This window comes from Apiospora marii (genome assembly GCF_038362585.1).
Source record: "Apiospora marii strain CBS 49790 chromosome Unknown utg000005l_segment0_segment0, whole genome shotgun sequence".
Taxonomy (NCBI): domain Eukaryota; kingdom Fungi; phylum Ascomycota; class Sordariomycetes; order Amphisphaeriales; family Apiosporaceae; genus Apiospora; species Apiospora marii.
In genome coordinates this window covers 3467342-3483661 of record NW_027117377.1, presented here as the reverse complement: position 1 = coordinate 3483661, position 16320 = coordinate 3467342, and the positions used below count along the sequence as shown (strand labels likewise).

General features: G+C 52.5%; 4 protein-coding genes across 4 annotated transcripts; 1 reads left to right on the top strand and 3 right to left on the bottom strand.

Moving 5' to 3' along the window:
- PG985_008999 (uncharacterized protein) lies at nucleotides 1-2466 on the bottom strand (the record flags this gene model as incomplete). Its single annotated transcript, XM_066828767.1, has 1 exon — nucleotides 1-2466. One exon carries the CDS (start codon nucleotides 2464-2466, stop codon nucleotides 1-3), a length of 2466 nt encoding a protein of 821 aa, XP_066683679.1.
- A 3697-nt stretch (nucleotides 2467-6163) lies between these two features.
- Nucleotides 6164-7995, bottom strand: PG985_008998 (uncharacterized protein; the record flags this gene model as incomplete). Its single annotated transcript, XM_066828766.1, has 3 exons — nucleotides 6164-7179; nucleotides 7235-7642; nucleotides 7740-7995. The coding sequence occupies 3 exons, from the start codon at nucleotides 7993-7995 to the stop codon at nucleotides 6164-6166; spliced, it is 1680 nt and encodes a 559-aa protein (XP_066683678.1).
- Nucleotides 7996-8506: 511 nt separating this feature from the next.
- PG985_008997 (uncharacterized protein) lies at nucleotides 8507-11827 on the bottom strand (the record flags this gene model as incomplete). The annotated part of the gene is made up of 6 exons (XM_066828765.1): nucleotides 8507-8605; nucleotides 8663-8773; nucleotides 8832-9056; nucleotides 9104-9488; nucleotides 9544-10784; nucleotides 10844-11827. The coding sequence occupies 6 exons, from the start codon at nucleotides 11825-11827 to the stop codon at nucleotides 8507-8509; spliced, it is 3045 nt and encodes a 1014-aa protein (XP_066683677.1).
- An 865-nt stretch (nucleotides 11828-12692) lies between these two features.
- Nucleotides 12693-15755, top strand: PG985_008996 (5'-3' exoribonuclease 2; the record flags this gene model as incomplete). Its single annotated transcript, XM_066828764.1, has 3 exons — nucleotides 12693-13002; nucleotides 13059-15105; nucleotides 15161-15755. 3 exons carry the CDS (start codon nucleotides 12693-12695, stop codon nucleotides 15753-15755), a joined length of 2952 nt encoding a protein of 983 aa, XP_066683676.1.
- Nucleotides 15756-16320: the final 565 nt, after the last annotated feature.

The following is a 16320-nucleotide window of genomic DNA, read 5'->3' as shown; positions in this document are numbered from 1 at the left end:
CTATCGTTGTTGGTAATAAGAACTGTTCCCACCTATCTCAGCCTCTTCGTCAAAACCTGGCTCCGTCACCTGTATGCCAGGCGCGTCACCGCCGTAACCGTGACTAGGTAATGTGTCTCCTGCCTTCCGGCGTCCGCTGCGCTGGCTGGCATGCTTAGTCAGGGAGCGACGTAAGTCGTCTATCTCGTTGGAGCGGACTCTATCCATGGACGGGCTTCGTGGGGACAGCGTATCATCACGTTGATTGGCCCAATCATCTTCGGCAGCCAAAGCAGTGTTCAGGCTGGTGAGATTCCGAGCAGCGTCCATCTCGGGGGACGTTGCACTGGCGTTGGAGGATGTGCGCTCGAGCTGAGGAGCCAAGCGAGCCTCTTCTTTGGCCTTAGCGGACTTCTTTCGTGCCTCGGCAGCTTCGGCATCAGAGACGGCCACGGAATAGGTAGGGTTTTCAGGCGCACCCAGGGCGTCACCTCCACCTCCAGGTCCGTAAATCGGCACCCTCTTCAGAGCCAAAGCGAGCGCGCAGATGAACTTGGACCGGCGCGTAGCTCGGACCGCCTCGTTGTGCCAGTTGGACTTGTGCTTGATCGCAATCTTAAGGTTCAGCTTATCACAATCGCCAACACCGCCGATTCCGATGGCAAAGTCGGGCTGGAAGTCGCGTGAGTTATCTGGATGGCGAACAAACTTCTCGATCTCGACTCGCAGAAGTTCAATATCCTCGAATGAGGTATCAAAAGATACATTGACGTCGATGACCTCCTTCATGGCTTTGCTGCGGGTGACGTTCTCGATCCATAGGTTGTTCAGGATGATGTTGGGCACCTGCACAGTCTGCATCTTGTCGATCCTATAAAAGATGGTATACAAGAGAGAGATTCTCTCGACCACGAGCTGCTCCTTTTCTGTTCCAGTGATGTCGACACGATCACCGACATCGTAGGGGTGCTTAACAAAAAGAAATATGCAGCTGCCGAGGAATTCTTGAGTCGTAACCGCGAAGACGAAGGAAAGTGAAAGAAGCGCGGTCCCGGCCGTGGCGAGAGTGGTGAGGAACGAGCTCTGGAAGAATGCGAGGAACACGAAGATAACGATCAGCAGAACGACGAACAGGAGAATGTTATCAAACACAGCCAGAGCCTGGCTGATATCCTTCATGCTGTTCGTGATCGCTTTTCTTTCTTTGCCAATCTCAATCACCTTGCGAATCATCTCGTCGAGGCTGATATCGCCGTTGGCATCACCATCAATGGCAGCAAATGCTTCTTCGGCCTCTTCTTGGTACTGGAGGCCCAGTACTTCCACAATGTCTTCGACGAACAGAGCGTCCTTGCCTTCGCAGACAAAGGACATCCAAATGCGCTTAGCCATTGCCTCCGAGGTACGAGCCTTCTCAAGCGCCTCTACGACGATCGAGTGCGCCGAGTTGGGGTTGAAGACTTGACGCCCAGTGATTTCGGATGCAAGGTTTCCAAAGACGGATGTGACCTTGTCACCAATCCGACCAACATTGCCGATGAGTCTCATCGGCGTTGCGGCGCCGTTCTTGCGTTTGCCCTTCTTGCCGCCCAGCATCATCTCGATACTATCGTTGATAATGTAGTCTTCTTCCGCGAACTCTGGACAGTACATTGGGAACAGCGTGCGGGACGCATCGTACAGAAGCCCGAGCAAGAAGACCTCTCGCTTCGAATCCTTGATGCGGTTGGCGAACGATCTCTGATGGTACGTGATACTGATCAGTTGCACAATTGTCTTCTCGACGAGGAAGACGGCCGTAGATACGAAAAGCGCACCCAAGATGGTTTTGAGTGTAGAGACCCAGCCGAGGGGATCGAACTGGCCTGAGATAAGGTTCTTGAAGATCAGCCACGATGCCAATGCCCATAAGAACAACGAGAGAGGAATCTCCAAAGCCCTGATCACGGTGGCGTATTTCCGAGTACCAGCGCTTACGACACCGCAGAAGAACATGAAGACGGGAGGCATCAGATGGACGACGACCTTTGCTCCCCACAATGTCAACCATGCGAGCTCGATCCACAGAAACAACTTCCACATGGGTGGCCCAGAGATGATTTCTTTGCCGTCTTTACCGCCGTGAGTTTGGCCGACAGGGGTATCCAAATTGTCGGTAACAGCGATCACAATCAGGGGGACAGCCAGTATGATACCGACGGGCACGATGTAGACCAAGTATCTGGTGACGATGGAGAAGCCAATGATCTTGTTGTAGATCTTGCCCATGGCGTTGACTTTGACCTCATGGGAGCCGAGGGTGTCGCTTCTTGAGGGAGCGGGCTGCGCCCGGCGGCGCCCCCGGTGGAAGAAGCCTTGCTTCTCATTGCCGTTTGTAGGTGTGTTCGAGTCCGCGTTTGGCATCGCCTGGCTGGGCTTGCGAGCTCCTGTTGAACTCGCCGTACTCCGTACTGGCGCGAGAGGGATGCCGTGTTGGTCGCCGGTCATATTTTCTCGGCTAGAGTGTGATGTGCCCAGCTGGACAAACCCTCTTCCTGATGGTGACCGAACCGACATCGGAAGGTGGGTGGGTGGGTGTTTCAGAAGGTATATCGGACGACGTAATGTACAGAAGGTATGTAGGATGACTAGTAGGCGTCACAGGATTATAATAGTGTGGTGTTTTGAAGATTGAATGGATGAAGTATGGAGAGAGAGAGAGAGCTTAGGACGGCACCAGGCGATCGATTCAGCTGGCAGTTGAACGAGGGTTGAAAGAGGAAGAAAGGACCTTGGACGGTAACGAACGGCAGCGACCAACAAGAAGAAATCCCAGCAAACACCCTGACCGAACTAATAACTTTTACAACGAGCGTGAATAGGTAGGAAGCGGTTGACGGAAAGGAAAGCGCGAGTGGAGAGAAACAATGCTATGAACTGGAGGCGGATGATGTAGGTGTGTGGGCTCTTCGACCAGTCTAGTCTCCAAGCTGCGCCTGCGCCTTCGCCTTCGACTGTTTCCTCCCCTTCCATTTCAGCCCTTGCCTACCCCTGGCTAGGTACTTACTCGTGCATGTACTTGCTTGATGTCCCTGCTCGGCAGTATGCACTGCAATTGAATGAATCAACAAGACATTGGACCAACCAAACAACCAGGTTTTCCCCGACAGTTAGCAATAGATACAGTAATAGTTTGAAAGTACTGTCCAGTTTCCCATTGGTATCTTATAATACTCGGGTGTTTATAATATAAGTTATTCCATCGGAATGCTTCAAATATCGGCAAGGTACTCCGTATCTACCTACCTGATCAATGTCACTTCTGCCTGCCCCTCTAGCAGACGTTGGAAAGAGCAGGCCTAATTGAGAAATGCTTGCTACAGTACTGTAGGTACGGCTAGCACGGCATTAGTGCTCATCTTGTGGCTCTCGCCCTCTCCGGCTCAAATTGTTACTTCCCAAAGCATGCCAAATGTTTGCCTACGGTATGCTGCCCGACCCAAACGAGAACATATTGTGCCGTGGCAGGAACCAAATATTTTTAGAGTTCCTGGCCCCGAATCCTCGGGTGCAGGGTCATTTTTGGCCCATGGCCCATGGCCCATTCAGCTGTCCATCTGCCCACCAAGAGCCCCGCTAACCCGATCCCTGCAGCGCATCGGTTTCATCATTCGGGGTTCGTCTTTCTGACTGGCTCGTCAGCAGCCACTGCCCCTGCATCTTCCGCCGGGGCCAAGCTTTGCTCAGGACCAGTCGCCCAGAGCCGCTCAGCCAAAGAAAATTTATGTTACATCCCCCCAGCATCCCCTGAAAAATGTACCTTACTCCTTACTACACATGTTTGATACTGAAGACGCATTCAATTCTTTGTCTGGCGTCAGGTAACACGTGTAACGCTCTGCAAGCTGGAATTATGTTCCGACAAAAAAGAAAATAGATTAGAAGTTTGAAGAAGAAGAAGAAAACAAGTAAAACCTGCTGTGCTGGGGTTATCAGGCGATGTCGAATAAGAATAATGCACCGAGGGTTTAGCTTGCAAGGAACTTTCCGGAGTTGTACTACTACTCAAAGATCAATTAGTGGCGCGAGTTGGACCCCTGGATCGGTAAACACGAGCGCTGCGAACTAGGAAGGCCATTTGCCAGCACTGACAGGTGTCAGTGAGGACATGCTATTATGCGAAAAGGCTGGGTCTGGTAGGGGGGGGCCGCGTCATGTTTATCAGCAGCAACATTCACTTCTTCATGTCTCTCAGATGCAGTTTACTTGTCTTCGCTAATACTTGCAAGTTCCCTGGAAAACTCTGGTGGTCCTTGGACGTGGAGAGTCAAGAATATGTGGGCAGCCAGCAGCTGTTGATACATAGAGATAGCCCCCACCCCAACGCTAGATGGCCAGGCCTGGTAAAGAAACCAAGGTCGTGCTTCTGGTAGCCGTCTATCATTTACTCTACGTGGTAAAGTCGGCGGTAGCCAAAGCCGAGAGCTGAACATGCGACCCAGAAAACTCGCTGCAATTACCAACAGCAAGACGAACCTTAGCCACCTCGTTTACGGACGATCAATCTGAGATCGCCAGATACCGACCAAGGATTTCGACCCTTTGAACAGGTAACCTAGGGCCAACCTCGGCAATATAGGCGCTCCGCTGCCCGCACGCGAATTCCCCGCCATGGGTCAATGGATATGACAGACACGCATTTCTGGATACGCACATCGAGATAATATCGTGTCGTGACTTGGTACTGGGTCGAGCTCAGATCATACATAGATAATTTGGTAACCGAACGTGCACCGTGCCCCGAATTGCCCGAATTGCCCACTCAGGCTCTGTGATGATGTTACCGCCGAGCCCGCTCCCGCAAATTCCGCGGACCGGCCCAAGACTATCGAATTTAGCAGACCCCCCAATGGACCTCCTCTCGACGACGGTCTGACACCTCTGACGTATTTGCGCATGCCGATCGTCGCGGCAAGGCGAGTTGAATGCCAAAAACAAAATAGTTGGAGAGCCTCTTGTCGCGGATGCCAGCTGCTCTCGAGGAGTGGATAGGAGCCCCCTTTTCTTAGTGCTGAATTAGGACCTGCTCTAATACAGTACACGCAAGAAGAGACGAATAGCAATAGGAATATGGATAGACGAGGTTGCTGTGAAACGCTCCGTCGGCGTACTGTGGCTTGAAAACTGGAAGCCGCTGCCAGCTGAAACTTTTAGAAGAGAACCGCGTTGTTCGCTATGGTTGGTCTTGTGCAGCAAGCCCCTTGAAAAATCCAGGGTTCAAATTTGGCTTCTTTGGTACTTAGCAAGCGTCCTGCCCCCGCGTCGGGCTAATGAAGTAGGTAGGTACAGAGGTAGACAGGTAGCTCAGAAGGCTGGCATCCGATTGCTACTGTACCTATCCCATCGCGGCCCGTAGACGCGGTTAAGGTAGCGTCATCTCATTTTTATGGTTGAAACGGCTTCAGTCAAATCTTAATATTACATTCCAGTGGTCTCGCGAGGTAATAAACTGCAACCTTCAACCGGCTGCTCGGTTGACTAGTTCCAACAGCTGACGTATAGGAGTTACGAAGTGGTTCAGGAACCGTATCGTTCTGATCAGGTACAGTAGCGGTGTGTTGCACTTCAAGGGGGCACCGCAATTTGAGTATGTATATGCTTTTGCCGTAGGTGTTCAAGTACATTAGGTACAGTACCTATATTGCCCGCGTCATTCAGCCGAGTAATACTCGGTTAGGGAAGTTGACTACAAGTATGCATGCTGCGAAGCACCCAGTAGGGGGTAATGCTAGGCCCTAAAAGAACCTTATACATTCATAAAGTCAGGACATCAACCCCTTGAATTATTTGTCCCAGCAGAGCTTGACTTTACTATCTTACCTAATACAGGGTCCATGGGCCTAGGCTCTTCATGGCTGATGATAGCAGGCAATTTGGCTTACATTCGCATGGAAGTCCACGTACCTATCTGCGAACCGCTGTGATATTCTGGGGAAGCACCGACGCCCTGCCGATCGTCCACGTCACGTCATATGATCTCATAGCGCTTCTTCATGGGCGGATATCACATGCCAAGCCGGCTTAAGAAAGACTTCACACTAATCGTGACACGACTTGGCAGCACCTTGAACTTTTGTTTGCATGTCTGCTGGTATTGGATGATATGCATCACTGCTCAGCTAACTACTTGCTGTCTTTGGCAGGCTTAACGCATATCCCAAGATTGAGCGTGCTCCTTCTGCTCCGAACCAGCCAGCTTCCAGGTCGTCGAGATGGTAAGTCCTCGGGGCATGTCCGCAGGCGGCGCGAACGTGATCTCGCCCTCCAGGATCTCGCCCTTCTTGTACGCGGTGGGCTCGTCCTTCTTGGGCTTGCAGACGAGAAGACCCTGCTTCCAGTGCGTCTCCGTGCCGAAGGGGCCCGTGGTGAAGGCCACGCGCTCCTTCTCCGACGTCGGGGCCTTGGCCCAGTTGTCCGCGACCGAGTCCACGTTGACAGTCTCGTTGTCCTTGCGCGAAGGGGCGAAGAAGTTGTCGAACCAGATCAGGAAGCCGTCGAGGGCGTCGATGTCCTCGATGATCTCCAACTTGAACTTGGAGGTGAAGGTCAGGTCCTTCTCGGCCAGGGTGTAGAGGTCGAGCATCTTGAAGCCGGCGGGCTTGCCACAGAGCGCCGACGAGGGCCAGTGCAGTACGCGGACGTCGTCCCAGATGCCTGCCTGCATGGCGCGCATATCAAAGCCATACACATCACGCCAGAAGTTGTAGTTGTCCTGGATCCACTCGCTGTCCGCGACGGGTGCGATCCACATGTTGCACGATCCAGGTGCGAGCAGGCCGTCCGGTGCCAGGTAGCGGTCGCGAGCCCACAGGACCGAGTTCATCATGGCCTCGTACAGCAAGCAGTATCCCATCCACTCGCTGACAATGATATCGACCGACTGTACGGGCAGGGTGACTTCCTCAATGCGGCCCTTGATGAGAGTGATTGTCGAGGAGAGGCCAGCATGGATAACGTTCTCCCGTGCCTTGTCAATAATGTCCGAAGCATCAACAGCCAAAACCCGAGCAGCTCCTGCCTTGGCAGCGAACATGGACAAGATGCCCGTACCACATCCGATGTCCAGCACCGTCTTACCGGCGAAGATGTGCTTGTTGTTGTAGATGAAATCGCGGTAGGACTCAGTACGGACAGTGTCCTTGAGCATGGTCTCATGGATGTCTAGTTCGGCTTTGTTAGTTTTATTGGCTTGATGCGGGCAAGAGGAAAGACCAACCGTTTGTAGCATATGACTCCCAGTAGTATTTGCTCGCATCCTCCGGCTTCTTCTTCCCAGCCGCCACAGTCAAGGCTTGGTCCTTGGACGCAGCTGCCTCCGCCTCCGCAGCATCGCCCCAACGCTGGTCCAGAGTTTCCGAGACCGTTGCTCGGTAGCTCTCGAACTGCGCCGTGATGCGGCTGATTTCCTCCTGCAGATCGGCATTGCGCTTCAGCAAATCGTCCACGGCGGACGAGTCAGCACCCGAAGCCGAGGCCTGCTCCGGCTCGAGCTCCGGTAGGTCAAACAGTCCGATGATGACAGCATCATCCTCCAAGACGGGCTTCAGATACTGGTCATCCTCGATAAGAGCCTTGGTAATCTCCTGCTCCGACACGGGCAGACCTTCGTGGACTCTTTGGCGGACTGGCACACGTGATTAGCCGTTGTTTCAAGGAGCATCCCAGGGACTTGCAATGATTAAATCGCAAGCGGGTCTTGAGACGAGCGGAGAACGACATACTATAGTTGACCAATTTGACACAGCCGTGGAAATCAAGTCGAAGTTTTTCTCGCAGTGCTAAGAAGTCGAACTTGTGCGCCTCCTTGCAGTGGGTAAGCATGGTCACAACGTCGGGGAAGACGCGGTCGTCAAGGAGGGAGATGACCTCTTGGGTCTCCTCGTCCTCCTCGACATCATTCCAGCCCTCCTCATCCTCCCTCGAGTCGGACGACTCCGAGTCGCTGACGGGGTCTTCTGCTCTGCTAGGGCGGCTCATGGTAAATATATGATTGTGTTTGATGGGTCGGGTGCCAATTTCCTGAAATTGTGCAACAAAAGTCAACAACAAACAATGTCGAGGGTATGTGTACAACGGAGCCCGATGCAGCAAGCGGATTGGGCGACTTCGATAAAAATCCTTTGATCAAAAAAGCCCCAAAATTTCCAAGGTTGTGGTTGTTAAAAGCCGTTGCAGCCCCAGCCAATAGCGAGTCAAGGTCGGTTACTAGTGCTGCTGCTCTTGTGGAATTGACCGACACTCCGTCCACTCAACAACTACCATCAATCTTCTATATTCGCTGGATATCGATACTTGGCAGATCAAAGTTGGAATACATCCACGTGCATGCAACCCCTCGTATGTGCCAAACACCTCGGGGCCGTGTTCGTAAGAGGAAATGTGCAGTATAGGACCAACGTCTGTAAATTGAACATGAGGGGTATCGAATCGATGGCTTGATTTGCAAAGACCACAAGAAGCGGCTGCTGAAACTCCGGATGCCTCTTCTCTAATCCACCTCATTGTCGTCGTCGTCCTCTTCCTCGTCATCGTCCTCATCATCGCCTTCCCCATCTGACACGGTCTCCCCTAGCCCCTTGAGCCGTTTCTACCGTTCTCCTATTAGCAAAGCACGAGGATAACATCACATCAGCAGTAAACTTACCTTGTATTTCTCGACCTTCTCTTCCAGATCGCCAAATACCATGAGGAGATCATCGAGCTCCGTCTGGACAGCGGCCTTCTCCTCATCCTTCGACTTCACCTGTGATTGAGCCTGGAACGACCATGTTAGCATACTAAGATGATCCAGTAAAGTAAATCGAATGGCTTACCTTCTTCATTTCAGTCTCCTTTTGTGCGATACGCTTCTCGAGGTCTGCGACCCGCTTCTCAAGTTCGCCAATCTTATCCTCCGCTGCCTTGGCCTTGGTCGTGGCTGCAGTAGCCCTGGAAGTTTCAGCACTGAGTTTCGAAGCATGTGCTTCTTGTGCAGCCTTGAGAGCTGCGGCATGCTCATCTTGAGCAGATCGAAGCTCGTCGGCCTTTGCCTTGTTTGCCTAGTACAGTCAGTAACGGTCCAATATCCATTTGACAGCTGCCTTACCTTCATCAGGTCAGTCTCGAAGCGGCTGATGGTAGCACGAAGATCTGCCATATCGGCTTCTGCACGCCTCTGCACACGACTTGTCTGTGCCTCGGCCGCCTTCTTAATGTCTGCGACCTCGGCCTCGCTCTTCTTCCTGGCCTCAGCTAGTTCGGCTTCTGTCTTCTTCTTCGCATCGGCCAGCTCGGTTTCTGCGCGTCGTTGCGCGCGAGCGGTTGCCGCCTCGGCTGTCTTCTTGACATATTCGAGTTGGCGCTGAAGCTCTTCCTCCTTGGCACGGTGTTCCTCATGAATATTGTCGGCAGCTTTCTGGGCTTCTCGACGCGCCGCTTCTAGCTGGCGCTGATGCGCATCGTCCTGAGACTTCAGCTGCATTTTAATCCGTCTAGATGTCGTTAGAAGCCACTCATGCGACTAAAAGAACGAAGCAAACCACTTACTCGATTTCCTCTTCATGGCCTCGCTGTAGCGCTTCGTTGATCTCCTTGATCCTTGCAAGCTCGGATGCAGACGACTCTTTCGAACGCCTATGATCAGCCTGCTCTTGTCCTAAGCGCTGGTCAAACGACGTCATGTCGACCAGAGCCGACTGTAGAGCACGCTCTTTCTCGTCTAGCTGTGCGCGGAGGGAATCCACCAGCTCACGGGATATGCCCTTTTGCACCCCATTGGTGACTACGGAAATCTCCATACCAGGCTCTCGATCTATCCCTCGAAGGATGCGACTGTAGTTGTCCTTGAAGAAGTCTACAAAGGTAGCGTCAAAGTAGACCTCTGGGAGGTTCCCAGAATTGTCGAGCTTTTGAGGCATTACTTCAAAGTCTCGGATGAAAGGGTGGCTTCGAAGCTTAGTCAAGACATCAATATACTTTTCCCGAGTCATCCGTTGAAGTAATACATCGTGCAGAGTAGACCTAGGTATAGGCGAGTCCTTGGTCGAAAACTCATAGCAGACGCCCAGGAGCATTGCGCAAAGACCCTGCACAAGGCTGCCATTCGGGGCCTGGTGTACCGCCTGGGCGATGCTCTGGATGTTGCTGCCTTCGCCGAGGAAGTCATTCACACCCTCAAGATCTTCAAACAGCCAACCCAAGAGCAGCATGAGATATCCAACGGTTATGCGTTCGTCCACAGTACGCTCCGAGTTTGGACGGGCAAGCCCACTGATTAAATGGGCTGTTATAGTTTGAATGCTCGTGACAACCTCCTCCCCGTTCTCAGCATCGCCCTCTGTAACCGACATGGCCAGGGCCTTGGCCTCCGAATTGTCGTAAATAAGATGTAGTAAGATGACAGAGGCGAACCAATGGCGATAGGGGTCACTTGAGGTGATTTGGCTCGCCGGCTGCAACAGGGTCGTCAAGACGTTGGCTGTCTCATCTCTCCCGGATGTGTGGCCGTCGATTGCTCGCCGTAGAAAGTGAAGTCTGATCTCAGGATGGTGGAAGAAGTAGGCCTTGATGCATTGGCATGCTGCCAGTCGTAAATCGAAAGCTTGAAGAGCCGTGACACTGAGTGTGAGGTCTAAGAGGCCATCTATCACATACACAACTATAGGCCCGTTTCCGTTCTGTCCGTTTATTGGAATAGGTTCCTCTAATACCGACGGCACCTGAAGCTGTGCAAAACTCTCTTGCAACTTAGGGTTCGCCTTGATAATGTCGGCACAGGTGGAAAGGGCCTACAAGCATCTACGATTAATCAAAGGAACAATCAGGGACGTGGACAGAATATTCTCACCTCCGCTCTAATGAGGAGCTCTGCTGTCTGAGTAAAAGCTAGTTGCAGGGCATGATATAGTACACCGTGTTGCCAGAAGGCGGTTTGGTTCTGGAGCGTCCCCACAGCCCCTTGCACAAGGAAAAGGCGTATGACAGCGAGCAAAGCGTAGATATTTCTGTTTCCCTGTTGCTGAGCCCATGAAGCCATCTCCTCCGCTTCTTTTGGTGGCTGATAGCTGCTCTCTAGGAGTCTGGAGAGTCGCAGAACAAATCCTGTCTCCCGGAAGGCGGACTGATTCGAAGCATTGAGGCGCAACAGATTTGCGAGAAGGATAAGGCAGTCTTCCACAACACGGTCGCCTTCAACCAGCCCCCCCTCTGCCGCTATGATGGCGAAGATACGCTCGAACGCATTCTCGAAGGCCACAAGCTTCTGTATTTCGGGATTTGCAGGAGTCAGATACGTGAGTAGCGAAATGGCTTCATTGCGAACTGCTTCGCGTCGTTCGTCCAATACGGCCACCAGTCTCGATATGCCCAGTGGTGCCGTGAACACACATTCCTCGGTCCTCTCGGTACGGGCAGATAATATAGCAGACAGTAGCTGCAGCGAGTAGAGTCGGGAGTAGAAGTCGGCCGTCTCGAGGAAGTCAAGCAAAAGGGTGACGTTCTCTTGGCGCTGGGTAAATTCGTCGGCCAGCCAAAGCGCGATCTCTTCGGAAGCTTCTGGGCTGTCCTGATTTGGGTTAAAGAGCATTAGAAGGGTCTCGAGGACCACCTTGACGGTATCGACATCCTCGCCATCTTTGGACAAGCTTCCTATGAGACTTCGCAAGGCACCAGATGCTACGGAGGCAGGATACTCTTTCGCAAAGCTCCGTAGCCCCAGGATAGCAGCGCGGCGGTCTTCGAGAAGGGTTGCTGAGCTCAGACGACCGCTGAGGATGGTGATGGTTTCGCCGACTGACTGCTTAGCAGGTGCAGTCGCGATGGAGGAGAACATGGCTTAGAACAAACCACTGGAGATGTGCTCTTCTATACGTCAATGCCATAAGGCAAATGATCACCTACCGCTGGGCATGTCTCGGTTCAGATCAGGCGTGGGTCGGAATGGTGAAGCTGGGGAAAGCGACTTTTGTTTGTCTTACAACAATCTCTCGAGAATCATGCTATCTTGGGTTAAAAGGAGAAGAGGTTTGGCAGCTCAGTTACGTCTGGTCTGTATGGTGACAGTCGCAAATATTAGGTCTGAGCTTACCTGGTTAGTACATTCAATTAATTGACCTCTAAGTATGAGCTGGCCAGAACAGCACCTGCATTGGTAAGGTTCAATGACAGCTGGGACGCCGATTGGCCTAATTGTGGGCATGCAGAGTACGGAGTACCACGTAATGCACCTTTGCCTCCCTCGAGTGCGAATGGGCAGCTACAGGGCAGTGGCACTCAGCTATCAATTATCGATAAGAATTTAATGTGGACCGGAGCGCGCTGCCTTTGCATACGGTCCTGGTAGACAGCCCGAGCCTCTTTTGTTCAAGAACATACGCTTTTGAGCTGACCATAGTTGGGCTTCTTTCTATCTCGCCGCACCCTTCTCGCGGCCTTTATTTGGCGGCCTGCTTTCTCTTTATCCAACAATCGGAACAATCGAAGCGCGCCGACTTTGCGACTCCATGCGCGCGACGAACACCCGGAAGCTGACACTGACGACAGTGATTGCGATCACCGCGACATAACCGTACAACGTTGATTCTAGCGGCTAAATCTTGTATACCATAGATCGCGTTCGACTTTCGAACCGCTTCCTGATCTCCTGGTTGAACATATCTAGACGATTCAAGATCCCGATCTGCTAAACTTCCGCCATCATGGGTATCCCGGCAGCTTTCCGTTGGCTTTCCAACAAATACCCCAAGATCATCTCGCCGGTGATCGAGGACAAACCCATAGTCATGGAGGATGGCAGTGTTATTCCTGTGGATACTACGAGACCTAACCCGAACGGCGAGGAATTCGACAATCTCTACTTGGATATGAACGGTATTGTTCATCCCTGTTCGCATCCAGAAGACCGACCGGCCCCCGAGGACGAGGAGGAGATGATGTTGGAAATCTTCAAGTATACTGAGCGCGTCGTGAACATGGTTCGCCCGAAGAAGCTATTGATGATTGCCATTGGTATGTTCTGCTTTTGTCGCAATTGATCGCAAACTTATGTACTGACCTACAAATAGATGGTGTTGCGCCTCGTGCCAAGATGAACCAACAGCGCTCTCGTCGTTTCCGTTCCGCACAAGAGGCCCAGGAAAAGGCCGCTGATAAGGAGGAGCATTACAAGATGCTGAAGAAGCAAAATGGTGGTGTATTGCCCCCGGAGACGCTCGAGGCCATGGCCAAGAAAGCCTTCGACTCCAACAGCATCACTCCGGGAACCCCGTTCATGGATATTCTGGCAGGCAGTTTGCGATACTGGTGTGCCTACAAGCTGAACACCGATCCTGGGTGGGCAAGCATGAAAGTTATCATTTCCGATGCCTCCATCCCCGGCGAGGGCGAACACAAGATCATGAACTTTGTCCGTTCTCAGCGCGCTTCGCCAGAGCACGACCCCAACACACGACATGTGATTTATGGTTTGGATGCGGATCTCATCATGTTGGCATTAGCCACGCACGAACCTCATTTCCGCGTTCTTCGTGAAGATGTCTTCGCCCAGGAGGGCAAGGTCAGGACTTGCAAGATTTGCGGACAGCCAGGCCATGAAGCCGCGCAATGCCGCGGTGAAGCGAAGAAGAAAGATGACAAGGACAAGGAGATGCCTTTAAAGCCTTTCATCTGGTTGCACGTTCCCGTTCTTCGCGAATACCTTGCGGTGGAATTGAGCGTGCCGGGATTGCCTTTCCGTTGGGATCTCGAACGGGCTATCGATGATTGGGTATTCATGTGCTTTTTCGTTGGCAACGATTTCTTACCCCATCTCCCTGCCCTCGAAATCCGCGAGAATAGCATTGACACTCTGAGCGCCATCTGGAGAGACAACCTCCCTGTAATGGGAGGCTATATGACCAAGGATGGTGATGTCGACCTGGAGAAGGCGCAGTTCATCCTGAATGGGCTGGCTAAACAAGAGGATGCGATTTTCAAGCGCCGAAGAGAAGGAGAGGAGAGACGCGAGGCCAACGCCAAGAGGCGAAGGCTCAATGATGAGAGGAACGGCCGTTTTAATAACCAGAATCGCAACGGCAACGCGGGCCTTCCTGGCTCGCTGTCTAATACTTTGACGCACGATATGGTCATCAACCGTAGTGCTACCCAGGACGCGAATGCGGCGAACAAGAGCGCTGCTGCTGTGCTCAAGAGTCAAATCCAAGGACTTATGCCTAAGGAAGTGGCACAAGATGGAGCGGATAACCAAGACTCTTCTTCTGCTCTAGGCAAACGCAAGGCCGAGATGATCGAGAATGACTCGGCGAGTACACCGGACAGTGAGGCACAAGCCGAAAAGCCTGCCCCAGCAAAGCCGGACCCGTCAGAGGATACCGTGAAGCTGTGGGAAGATGGATATGCTGACAGATACTACGAACAAAAGTTTCATGTTGATCCCAAGGATATCGAGTTTCGGCACAGCGTAGCTCGCGCATACGTTGAAGGGCTTGCCTGGGTTCTGAAATATTACTTCCAGGGCTGCGCAAGTTGGGAATGGTACTATCCATACCACTATGCGCCATTCGCGCAAGATTTCGTCGACATTGTCAAGACGAAGATTGACTTCAAGAGGGGCAGAACTTCGAAGCCCTTCGAGCAGTTGCTCAGTGTCCAACCTGCCGCGTCAAAGCACGTGCTTCCGGAAGTCTTCCATGATCTCATGACGAACCCAGAAAGCGACATCATTGACTTTTACCCCGAAGAGTTTGAGATTGATCTTAACGGCAAGAAAATGGCTTGGCAAGGCGTTGCGTTGCTACCATTCATTGACATGCCGCGCCTTCTTGCCGCGGCTGAGAAGAAGTATCCCTTGTTAAGCCCGGAAGACAGAGCAAGAAATGAGCCAGGAAAGGACGTGCTCCTACTCTCTGAGGCCAATCAAGAACTGTACGACGATGTGATCAGCAACTTTTACTCCAAGAAACAAGTTGGCCCTACATATAAGCTCGACCCGCGTGCGAGCCAGGGTTTGTCAGGAGTGATCGAGAAGATGCCCGAGTATCTCCCGCATTCTGCTCTAGAGTACCCACTGGAACGCAAGGCTTTCCCTGACATTGATGATGACCGTTCTTTAACGTTAGTACTATGCATCAACGTAACCAGAAGACATCCAGCTAACATCGGTTTACAGTGTTCATTACGAAATGCCCAAGAGCAGTCATACGCATAAGTCCATGCTACTACGTGGAGCACAGCCCCCACCTCCTGCATTGAACAACAGTGATATCGAGGAATTGAAGGGTAAGATGCGAAACTCGGGCCGCAGCCACGGTGGTGCTCCTCTGGGTCGGGGAGGCCACAGAGGACGCATGAACTATGGGCCCGATTCCCGTGGTGGACGACAAGACCGGCCACGTTACAACAACAACCACAACAACAATGGCTATCAGCAACATGGGTCAAATTCGTTCCCTGCACCACCGCCGGGCTGGACCCCACCAGGCTGGATCCCGCCTCCGCCAGGACAAGCTGGGTTTGGCGCTGGGTTGCCGCCGCCGCCACCGCCGGGTGCATTTGGCGGTAACTACCAACAGCCCTACCAGCAACCCCCGGGCCAGTACGGTTACCAGGGGGGCTACCAGGCACCTCCACCTCCGCAGGGCTACGGCGGATATAATGGTCGGGATCAATATGGCAGGGGTGGCGGCGGCCAACGGCAGTATGACCAAGGCCGGGGCCGAGGCGGAGGTGGCGGCTATAGAGGCGGGAGAGGTTACAGGGGATGAACTAGCTGAATGATATCGGGACATTTGACAGTGGAATACCTGGCGGCGGATCAGCTGGTAACGGAATGCGGAATAGTTGGCGCAAGCGCAAACACAGCTAGGATGCCTTATGTAAGATGAATGTATCTAAACCCACGGGCCATTGACCGTTTGCTCCAAAATCGGTTGATCCCTGCACCATATATCCCACGACCAGCCAACTTTTCCAGGTGCTCACCGCCTCCATAGTGGTAGATGATGATGCACTGGGAATGTGCTTCTTATAAACACAGGCATATGTATGAAGAAGATACTTTTTTTTTTTTCTCAGTTGCCCACGATCTATATCTTCTGTGACGTATGCATCCCTGATCGAATACGATACAGCCTCGAGTTTACTGGTGGCTTACGCGTGACGTATAGGCTAGGTCGCAGATTACACCTGCACCAGACGCGGTTCTATTCCATGTGGGTAACCTTATTAGATTCCAGTCAGTGCAAAGCCCACATGTTCCTCAGAGACTGTAAGAGCACGCAAGGCATGTTGCACTGTTGCGCCATTGCGGTCTACAGTTGCAGAGCGTGA